Source organism: Colobus angolensis, unplaced genomic scaffold (genome assembly GCF_000951035.1).
Source record: "Colobus angolensis palliatus isolate OR3802 unplaced genomic scaffold, Cang.pa_1.0 Scaffold169, whole genome shotgun sequence".
Taxonomy (NCBI): domain Eukaryota; kingdom Metazoa; phylum Chordata; class Mammalia; order Primates; family Cercopithecidae; genus Colobus; species Colobus angolensis.
The window spans coordinates 3,343,336-3,355,050 of NW_012114810.1; the positions used below are offsets into that span (position 1 = coordinate 3,343,336).

General features: G+C 46.0%; 1 protein-coding gene across 1 annotated transcript; it reads left to right on the plus strand.

The window, feature by feature from the left end:
* Positions 1–3,192: 3,192 nt before the first annotated feature.
* On the plus strand, positions 3,193–6,137 carry IVL (involucrin). The gene is made up of 2 exons (XM_011937938.1): positions 3,193–3,237; positions 4,426–6,137. Exon 2 carries the CDS (start codon positions 4,445–4,447, stop codon positions 5,813–5,815), a length of 1,371 nt encoding a protein of 456 aa, XP_011793328.1. The 5' UTR covers positions 3,193–3,237; positions 4,426–4,444; the 3' UTR covers positions 5,816–6,137.
* Positions 6,138–11,715: the final 5,578 nt, after the last annotated feature.

The window sequence follows — 11,715 nt, forward strand, 5'->3', positions numbered from 1 at the left end:
GTAATGTCAACACTTTGGGAGGCTTAGGTGGGCGGACCACGAGGTCAGGATTTCGAGATCAGCCTGGCCAACATAGTGAAACTCCATGCCTACTAAAAATACAAAAATTTGCTGGGCATATTGGTGCATGCCTATAGTCCCAGCTACTCAGGAGACTGAGGCAGGTGGATTGCTTGAGGTTGGGAGGCAGAGGTTGCAGTGAGCCAAGATTGCACAACTGCACTCAAGCCTGAGAGACAGAGTGAGACTCTGTCTCAAAAAAAAAAAAAAAAAATTGTGTCTGGGGAGGCAACTAGTGCATGTTGCAGACCGAGAGCTGCCGATGTAGGAGACAGTGCCCTGGGGAGAGGAGGAGGCCTGTGAGAGGGAGAGGAGGCTAGCAGCCTCAGAGCATGGGGCAGTGCCATACCAGGAAGCAGACAAGGCATGGCTATCCAAGACAAGAATACACGATTTTCTGGCCCAAGTCACTTTCCAGGACCATCTGTCACGACCTCTATGGCAACCTGCTAAGAGCTGTCCTCAGCATCCCTCCCCACAGGACAGTGAATCACCATGACCAATTTCTTCTGCCCCCTACAACTAAGCAACAGTTCAAATAGGTTGCCTCACTCAGGAGAGAGACAAACCAGCCAGTTTCTGCCTCCAAATCTGAAATAGTCAGGGCATCCTTGGGCTGGGGCAGAGCTGGGGCCAAAGCTTCTCCATGTGTCATGGGATATGAGCTCATCCTCATTATGTTGGGTGGGGATTGGACAGTTACCCAGACTTGTCATGTGGACCTGGAGTTTATGAGGTCATTCAGACGGGCAGTGAAAGAACCTCCCCCATATACATGAATGCTTGTCTCCCAAATGGGCAACCTGTGGGCAGAATATGGGACTTCTCAGCCCTAGAATGTTGAGGTCTCCCCAACCCCTCCCTTGCATACACACACACACACACACACACACACACACACACAAACACTCCCTCAGTTTTATCCACTGCCCTCTTTCCCACACACTAGATTTGCCCAGCAGTCAAAGGCTCACACATACCATCTTCTCCTTAAGACTCTTATTATGCCGTGAGTCAGAGGGCGGGAGGCAGATCTGGCAGATACTGAGCCCCTGCTAACCCATAAGACCGGTGTGACTTCCTTGATCAGAGTCTGCTGCCCTGGACTGACTGTCACGGTCTGGGAAGAGGCAGATTTCCCCCAGATGAGGTCAGCAGCAGAGCACAAGGGCATCAGTGCCGAAGTAAGGATGCTTGATTAGTTCTTCAAGGCAGAGTGGGTTGTGCTTCCTCTGCCCCAGAAAATGGCACAGTCCCTGTTCTATGGGAAAAAGAATATGAGGTCCCAGCATGGGCTCAGGGAACAGAGAGGTCGTGAGGAGATGATAGCATTGCAGAAACCAAGGGTCCCTTGTGAGTCCTCCATCTGTCTTTTTAGACATGACCCAGGAATATGACAAAATTAGTGCTTTAAACAGATTTACTTGGTGTTAAGAGAAAGGTTCCTGTCAGGAAAACTATGGGGAATCAAGACACTTCTCAAAATTAGCCCCGCTGAGTATTGTCTTTATAATTCCTTCTTTTTGGATTAGATTGTAAAAAAGAGAGTTTAAATGAATGATGTCCATATAATAAACTATTAACCAACCATTAAAAAGAAGGGGAAGAAATAAATCAGTTTCGTTTTTACACATACATACAGACACACACATATAAACATTGATCAACACTAAAATGTTTAATAGTCATTATTTTCGGGTGGTAAGATTCACTGTTCTTCACTGAATACTTGTAGAGCACATATTATATGCAGTGGTTTTGATACGTTCTAGGGGCACAGTGGAAAACATACCAGGTATATCCTGCTCTTAGCTTATTTTCCAGTGGAAGAGATAGATAATAAACAAGTGAACAAATGCAAATAAAATAACTCTAGACTGTTATTAAGTGAAATGAAGTACCAATCCTTTAGATATGGTACACAGAGAAGGATCTCTGACAAACCCCAACATTGCCACTGAAGCTGAAAGGCATAAAAGAGCCAGAGACCTGGGGAGGTGCCTGTGGGCAGAAGAAGAGCAGGTGCCAAGCCCCCAGGTGGAGAGCTCTGGGTTCATCTCAAGAACCAAAGGCCCCCAGTGAGGCAGGAATATACCCCTCAGGGAGAGATTGGCATGAATTGGGGCCCCAGAGGAAGGCAGAAGCCAGGTACCTAGGGCCTTTTAAACCATAGCAATGAGTTTGGATGTTATTTCAAGTGTGCTGGCGCACTGTTGGCACTGGGGAGAGATGTGCTCAAATCCCCACTCTGAAAGATTTCTTAAGCTATTTCTAGAGTATGGTTTAGAACAGGAAATGAATTTGATTCTGATCTTTATACCTTCATGCATTTAAAAAAGTACTTAAGAAAGTTGTTTGGTTTGTCATTATAAAAACAGTACCTATTTTTATATTGTGTATATTCAGTCCTGTTCCTTGCCTAGAGTGGGCCATGCTTTGGAGTTCTTGTGAGCATGGCATTCCTGAGAACTTCTCTAATTGCAGCCTCGGGCACGGAGGTTGGGCAGCAAGTGGCAGCAGCAGAGGACTCCTAGAACCGTCTTCTACTTGACTCTACTTGGCCTAAAGTCAGACTCCCCCACCAAAGACAGAGTTTATTTCCACACAGAATTGAGTTAAAAATATATTCTGAGAGAGTATGGGCTTGTGGCTCAAGAGAACACCCCAGAAATACCATCCCTTCATGGGAAGTGACTCTTTCTATCTCCAAAGCATATGACCCAGCCTGGACATCCCTGAAAGACACATAACTTTCCATTTCATGCCCTTGAAAGTGAATCTTTCGGCCTAATAATGAGAACAAACTCATTGTGAAAGTGGAAAAAATGAGATTTGGAGCAGAAGTTTGACTAAGGTCACAAAACAGTAGGATGCCTCACTCCGCTTCCTGCGCCCAGATCATAAAAGCATCACAGGAATAGTTGAGCTCCCAGAATCCTCTGGCCAGGCAGGAGCTGTGCGTCCCTGGGAAACGGGGCCCTGAAGGGTTTGCTGCTTAAGATGCCTGTGGTGAGTCAGGAAGGGGCTAGAGGAAGTTGACCAACTAAAGTGGTGAAACCTGTCCATCACCTTCAACCTGGAGGGAGGCCAGGCTGGGGAATGATATAAAGAGTGCCCTGACTCCTGCTCAGCTCAGCACTCCACCAAAGCCTCTGCCCCAGCCTTACTGTGAGTCTGGTAAGTGTCAGATGGTAGAACCAGGGTTGGGACTTGGGACCTCCAACAGCATACGGCGTGGGAGTGGGCAGCCTGGGTGGGGGTGGGCATTGATCTGGGGCTGGATTCAACTGGACTTTCATTCTAGGGCATCTCAGGTCAGTGCACTGACAGAAAAGTGCCTTGGCACAAAAGTACAGAACAGAGAGTCATCATCCTATGTCCCATCTTTTCTTGTGACCATATTTTTGGAGTTGTGTGTGAGAGAGAAATATGGAAGGGAGGAGGGGAGTAGCAGTCAATTTCTTTCCTAAATCTCTTCGGTTTTTGACTGACCATCATTTTGCCTTCTTTATGGAGGGAGGGGTTCAGGAAAAAGCTTCTACCTTTTGGCTATGCTGCACAGAAGGGATGGCAGGATATGGAAACCTTTCTATTTGGAGAAACCTAGGCAGAGCTGGGGCAGGAAAACTCAACTTAGAAGTATAAGTCTTGGAAGAACAAGCTCCAACTCTCAGCAACCTCCCAGCTCCCGCTAGCCCCACCCCAGACACCAGGACTGCAACTAATCTTCAGAAGGTCAGGAGAGAAAGGAGCCCTGGGGTTGAATAGGCCAACCTGCTGGCTTTACATAGGGGAAATCCAAGTCCCAGGAGACTAAGTGACTTGCCCAGAAACACATAGCATTCCAATGGGAGATGTAGGTCCAGAGTATTTCATGTGTCTCCAGTCTGGAGCTCACACCATGACCTCTTGGATCCTCTCTGGCACAGCCTATTGGTTTTCTAGGACTTAGTGTTCTCCAAGAGATGTTTCGTTCCCTAAGGTCTTACTCCTCACTGTGATATAATCCCAGAACACATCACTGTTCCTTGGTCAGTGGAGCGATGAGGGTGGACACAAGGACTAGACAAGAGCAGACAGTGAACTGGCACCTGGCCCACCCTTGCAGAACAGCCTGGCAGAGAGATCTCCTTGTTGGCTCTCACCTGGGAACAAGGAGACTCCTAGGAGGACCTTTCCTGCTCCTCTCTATTTCCACCCTTCACTCTCTGCTGCTTTTGGGAAATGATAGTCTAGAGGTGGTAGGACAGTACCCTGCCCAAGGGAAGAGGTGATGCTAAAAAATCATGTACTTCTGCAGATTTCCAAGGTTTCATCTACTTCCTTTGCCTTCAGCCTGTGCATCAGACCTCTTCTGTCTTTCAGGTTGACAACAGCTTCTGAGATGTCTCAGCAACACACACTGCCAGAGACTCTCTCCCCTGCCCTCGGTCAGGAGCTCCTCAAGACTGTTTCTCCTCCAGTCAATACCCAGCAGGAGCAAATGAAGCAGCCAACTCCCCTGCCTCCCCCATGCCAGAAGGTGTCTGTCCACCTCCCAATGGAGGTCCCATCAAAGCAAGAGGAAAAGCACGTGACTATTGCAAAGGGAGTGCCTGAGCAAGAATGTGAGCAGCTGCAGCAGGAGCCACAGAAGCAGGAGCTGCAGCAACAGCACTGGGAACAGCATGAGGAACATCAGAAAGCAGAAAACCCAGAGCAGCAGCTTAAGCAGGAGAAAGCACAAAGGGATCAGCAGCTAAAGGAACAGCTGGAAGATGAGAAGAAGCTCTTAGACCAGCAACTGGATCAAGAGCTAGTCAAGAGAGATGAGCAACTGGGAACGAAGAAAGAGCAACTGTTGGAGCTCCCAGAGCAGCAGCAGGGGCACCTGAAACACCTGGAGGAGCAGAAGGGGCAGCTGGAACTCCCAGAGCAGCAGGAGGGACAGCTGAAGCACCTGGAGCAGCAGGAGGGGCAGCTGAAGCACCTGGAGCACCAGGAGGTGCAGCTGGAGCTCCCACAGCAGCAGGAGGGACAGCTGAAGCACCTGGAGCAGCAGGAGGGGCAGCTGAAGCATCTGGAGCACCAGGAGGTGCAGCTGGAGCTCCCAGAGCAGCAGGTGGGGCAGCTGAAGCACCTGGAGCAGCAAGAGGAGCAGCTGAAGCATCTGGAGCAGCAGAAGGGGCAGCTGGAGCAGCAGAAGGGCCAGCTGGAGCACCTGGAAGAGCAGGAGGAGAAGCCAAAGCACCTAGAGCAGCAGGAGGGGCTGCTGAAGCACCTGGAGCAGGAGGAGGAGCAGCTGGAGCACCTGGAGCAGCAGGAGGGGCAACTGAAGCACCTAGAGGAGCAGAAGGGGCAGTTGAAGCATCTGGAGCAGCAGGAGGGGCAACTGGAGCTCCCAGAGCAGCAGGTGGGGCAACCAAAGCACCTGGAGCAGAAGGAGAAGCAGCTGGAGCTCCCAGAGCAGGAAGAGGGGCAGCTGAAGCACCTGGAGAAGCAGGAGGCACAGCTGGAGTTCCCAGAGCAGCAGGTGGGACAGCTAAAGCACCTGGAGCAACAGGAAAAGCAGCTAGAGCACCCAGAGCAGCAGGAGGGACAACTAAAACATCTGGAGCAGCAGGAGGGGCAGCTGGAACAGCCCGTGTTTGCCCCAGCTCCAGGCCAGATCCAAGACATCCAACCAGCCCTGCCCACAAAGGGAGAAGTATTTCTTCCTGTAGAGCAGCAGCAGCAGCAGAAGCAGGAGGTGCAATGGCCACTCAAACATAAATAACCACCCGCAGTCCAGAGGCCCTTAGATCATCTCATACAAGGGAAGAGAGAGCCAATGGCCCCACTTATTTCGGGTCCCCTAGGCGGCCCATCTCATCTGTGAACTTGACTCTGTCCCTCTACATGTCTCTTTAATGGGGTGGGGGTAGGAGAGAGGTAATTATTGTCCAGTACCACCCCCAATGAGCCCAATCCCAACCTCAGGTGAGCAGAGCCTCTACTTGAGGGACTATTGTTACTATAGGAATCCTTACTTCCCCAGTGTTGAAGCTGAATCAGTGAGTGTGTACAATGATTCATAATAAATCCTGGGAGTCTTGGGATCCTACATTCTCTTTAGCCTTTTCTTCTCTCTCACCACATAAAAACCTGTGTATGAGTCAATAGCTGCAAGAGACTCCCATGGCCCATTCTCAAAGGAGGACAGATATCTTGACCCTTTTAAAATTTTGGTCCCCAAACCACTCAATAGATCCAACAGTTCCTAAAAAAGAAACAAAACCCAAATCAAACAAAAACAAAATCAGCTTCACTTAATGCACTTGAAAGCAACACTTGCCAGCCATGAAAAGGGGACACGTTGTTCTGGTTGCATCTCAGTCCAACACTACCTTCCACCACAACACCACACCCAATCCCTGGCAGAGCCCACTGTACACTTCTGCTCCTGACTCAGCTCCTCTCAGGAGAGGGACTGGGAAGATGCTAGGAAAGCTTGGGGGCTCCTTTTGGGTTCTAGTCTCTTCCCTGGAAACATTTCCAGGCTCTTCTGCTTGGGTTTTCTCTCTTAGAAAATCTCATGATTTCCAAAAGTCTTATGGTCTGCCTGCTTGACTGAGGAAGACTTTAGAAAAGCAATAGAAGTAGAATTGGGCAAGGTGGGGAGAAGAGGTGTTCCAGATCATCTCTGAGGGAAAGTGGCAGAGTTATTAAAGGAAGTAAAGGTTGGGCCAGCAGCAGTCACGGAAGTCAAAACTACTGACTAAGCTGGAGAAATACAGACCCAGTCACTGCAGGTGTCACGCTCCTGCTACCTGGCTCCCTGACATTTCCATAGCCTTTACTGCCATCAATCATATCAGGACCTGGGACTCTCCTTTCCTGGGAAAAGCACTGCCTTTAATTCTTCAAATTGTTCACTTTTAACTATTTAACCACCGCATTTTAGGCAGGCTGTATCAAGCTATTCGAAGCTATTTTACTGCAGGCACATGAGGATATATCAGGGACTTCCCTACTGAAGTGTCCAGAGATGCTCAAGTTTAATCGATCTGCACAGCATGGCACTTAGTATTCCTTCCTCCCCACCCATCCCCAGCAACACTCACTGTGTTTCCTCCTTAGGTGTTCTCTCATTGAGTTAAGAAAACTGCCATTGCCATGTGTGTATTCACAATCATTCCTCATTCTTCCTCCTCTTCCCTACCCTCATTAAGGATCAAGACAAGTCGTGAAGTTGTTTCTCACCTGAACTGTTGCAACACCCTTGCAGCTGGTCTTTCTTGCTCTCTATCTCCCCCCACCCTGCCATCCACTCATCACCCAGAGGACAGGGTGTTCACTTAAAATTCTAATCTAACCACATCCCTCCTTAGGTTAGCACTTGTCAGTGGTTCTCGTAACTTAGACCATGAGAAGGCAGGCTCAAGTTCTCCTAACAGCAGGATTGGGTAGGACCGGGCAGGGAGACTGGGGACAGAAGGCACAGTAATCAGAAGCACCCAGGGTGTGTGCACATTTTCTTAGTTGATTTTTTAAAAATAGACATTTTTTAGGACAGTATCAGATTTGTAGAAAAGTTAAGAAAATACTAGAGTTCTCATATATTTCACACACAGTTTCCCCTATTATTAATATTTTACATGAGTAGGGTACAACTATTGCTACAAACTATTGCAACTCAATACGGTATTATTAGCTGAAGTTCCTGGTTTATTCAGATGTCCTTAGTTTCACCTAACATCTTTTTGCTCTTTCGATATCCCATCCAGCATATCATGTTGCGTGTACTTGTCTCCTTACGCTTCTCTGTTGACAGAGTCTGTTCCTCAGGCATTTTTGGTGTTGTTTTGATGATCTTGACAGTTGTGAGGAGTGCTGGTCAGAAATTTTGTAGGATATCCCTCAATTTGTATTATATTTGTCTGATGTTCTTCTCATGATTAGATTGGGGTGTGGGTTTTTAGGAGGAAGGCCACAGAGGTAAAGTGTTATTCATTCTTATGACATCACATAAAGTATATGTATATCAGACATGACTCATCACAGTTGCTGTTAAACTTGATCACTTAGCTGAAACAATGTGTGTCAGGTTTCTCCACTGTAAAGTTATTCTCCTCACCCTCCCCCAATGCCCCCTTCTATACTGTACTCTGGAAAGAAGTCACTATGCAAAGCTCACCATTAAAAAGTGGAGTGTAAAGTTTCCATCATTGAGGATGGAGAGTCTATGTAAGTTCATAAGTTATTTGGAATTTTCAGTACAGATTTGTCCCCACCCTATTTATTTATATTAGTAAGGACTCATGACTAGTTATTTTGTACTATGGGCTACAACCCAGTAATACTTTATTTATTTGTTTGTTCAAATTGTTCCACTTTAGCCATTATGAGCTCTTTCATTGGCTCCTGTGTTCTTTAAAATATACTTCCATCAATATGGGTTTTTTTATTTTATTTTATTTTATTTTATGTATGTATGTATGTTCCATTTGTTTTGTTTTGTTTTTGCATACTTCCTTACTTTCTGACACTACAAGATACTCCAGGCTCATCTTGTATATTTCCTACCCCAGTCCTAGAATTAACAATTTCTTCAAGGAGTCCCATTTCATTTTATTGGAGAATGGTATTAGGAACCAAGAACTGGGAACTGGGTATGGCCATTACTCCTGGGGCGTCATTTCCTTTAAGCCCTCTTAACTGGCAAAGGAAGTATGTATGTGTATACTATCCTGTGTGTGTGGCGTATATGTGTGTTTTCTAGTAATGGTCTATATCTATATTAAGCTAAATAGAGTTTATATTAATGTCTCCAACTATAATTTATTACTACATGGATCTTCCTAGCCTCCTCCCCTTTCTTATCTGAAAATTCTCACTCCAACTGTGAGAAACCTGGCCCACAATTGCCATCTGTTTTCTTAATTATTCATTTTGAGTATTCAGAAGTGACTGTACTGTTTTACATTCCCACCAGCAATGAGGTCTTCCTGTTGTCTGTTATTTTCACCAGCATTTGGTGTGTGCTTTTTGAATTTTAGCCGTATTTATAGGTGCATAGTTATATTTCATTGTTTCAATTTACGATTTTCTTATACATCATGTTAAGCATATACTCATATGTTTTTTGCCATCTTCATATCTTCTTTTATGAGGTGTTCAGATCTTCTGCCCATTTTTTTAATTGAGTTGTTCATTTTCTTTCTGTTGAGTTTCTAAAATTATTTTATATATTGGGATTATCAGATATCTGTTTGGCAAATATTTTCTCCTGGTCTGCGGCTGCAGCTTGTCTTTTCATTCTGTTAACAATGTCTTTTGCAAAGCACTTGTTTATAATTTTAAGAAAGTCCAACTTATCAATTTTTTTCAAGAATTACACTGTGGTATTGTATCTAAAAACTCATCAACAAACCCAAGATCACTTAAATTTTCTCCCTTATTATCCTATAGAAGTTTTAATTTTACATCCTTCATTTAGGACTATGATACAATGAATTGATGGGTCTCAAATCATTATTTTGTGTCTGGGTATCCAGTTGTTTCAACACACGACACCTCTCTTTGCCCCCTTACTCAATCTGCCTGGTACCAAGTGTAAAAAAAAAATTCTCCCAACTCATGGTTTTTACAATGGAAAAAGATCAAGGTGAACAATCAGCTTCTCCACCATCTTGGGTTCCCTGGCAGGAGACCTGGCCCTACTTCAACCCATGGGAAACATGATAAATGCCTGAAGGCAGACATATCACTGAGGACAGCCAGAACCAAAGTTGGGGGTGGGGCTACCATCCCCAGCCCTGGAAATTCTGTACTGTAGCTCTGCCAAAGGAGATGCCCAATCAGACTGGCTGTTCAGCAGCATTGCACTGTAAGAGGTACATTTCCCAGGTCCCCAGGTCACAAGTTCCCATGTGTTGAAAAGATTATTTCCATAGTGCTTTTATGTTAAAAGTGGGTTTCTTCTAGGCAACATATAGTCAGATATTGGTTTTTATCTATGCTTATAATCCTTGTCATTTTACTGATGTATTTAGACCGTCCACATTTGAAGTGATTTGTGATATAACTGGATTATTATCTACCATGTTTGGAACTGTTTTTTATTCATAGCACTTTTGTTCTTTCCCTCTTTTTCTGCTTTCTCTAGTTTTAATTGAGATTTTATTATTTTCATTTTATCTTCTTTGTTAGTATATAATTACATAAATAATTATGTTTACTTTTAAAAATTAGTGGTTTCCCTGGAGTTTAAAATATACATTTAAGGGGGGGCGGAGCAAGATGGCTGAATAGGAACAGCTCCAGTCTCTAGCTCCCAGCGCGAGCGACACAAAAGACAGGTGATTTCTGCATTTTCAACTGAGGTACTGTGTTCATCTCACTAGGGAGTGCTGGACAATCGGTGCTGGTCAGCTGCTGGAGCCCGACCATCAAGAGCTGAAGCAGGGTGAGGCATCGCCTCACCTGGGAAGCACAAGGGGGAAGGGAATCCCTTTTCCTAGCCAGGGGAACTGAGACACACAACACCTGGAAAATCGGGTAACTCCCACCCCAATACTGCGCTTTATCAAGGGTCTTAGCAAATGGGCACACCAGGAGATTATATCCCACACCTGGCCAGGAGGATCCCACGCCCATGGAGCCTCCCTCATTGCCAGCAGAGCAGTCTGCGATCTAACTGCAAGGCAGCAGCTAGGCTGGGGGAGGGGCACCCACCATTGCTGAGACTTAAGTAGGTAAACAAAGCTGCTGGGAAGCTCGAACTGGGTGTAGCTCACAGCAGCTCAAGGAGGCCTGCCTGTCTCTGTGGACTCCACCTCTGGGGGAGGGCATAGCTAAACAACAACAACAACAACAACAACGAAGCAGCAGAAACCTCTGCAGACACAAACAACTCTGTCTGACAGCTTCGAAAAGATCAGTGGATCTCCCAACATGGAGGTTGAGATCTGAGAACGGACAGACTGCCTGCTCAAGTGGGTCCCTGACCCCTGAGTAACCTAACTGGGAGACATCCCCCACTAGGGGCAGACTGATACCCCACACCTCATACGGTGGAGTACACCCCGAGAGGAAGCTTCCAAAGCAGGAATCAGACAGGTACACTCGCTGTTCAGCAATATTCTATCTTCTGCAGCCTCTGCTTCTGATTCCCAGGCAAACAGGGTCTGGAGTGGACCTCAAGCAATCTCCAACAGACCTACACCTGAGGGTCCTGACTGTTAGAAGGAAAACTAACAAACAGGAAGGACATCCACACCAAAACCCCATCAGTATGTCACCATCATCAAAGACCAGAGGCAGATAAAACCACAAAGATGGGGAAAAAGCAGGGCAGAAAAGCTGGAAATTCAAAAAATAAGAGCGCATCTCCCTCTGCAAAGGAACGCAGCTCATTGCCAGCAACGTATCAAAGCTGGACGGAAAATGACTTTAACGAGACGAGAGAAGAAGGCTTCAGTCCATCAAACTTCTCAGAGCTAAAGGAGGAATTACGTACCCAGCACAAAGAAACTAAAAATCTTGAAAACAGAGTGGAAGAATTGATAACTAGAATAATTAATGCAGAGAAGGCCATAAATGAACTGACAGAGATGAAAACCATGACACGAGAAATACGTGACAAATGCACAAGCTTCAGTAACCGACTCGATCAACTGGAAGAAAGAGTATCAG

Excerpts from the sequence above, each read along its gene's own strand:
- IVL (XM_011937938.1), top strand. The coding sequence starts at position 4,445 with ATGTCTCAGCAACACACACTGCCAGAGACTCTCTCCCCTGCCCTCGGT.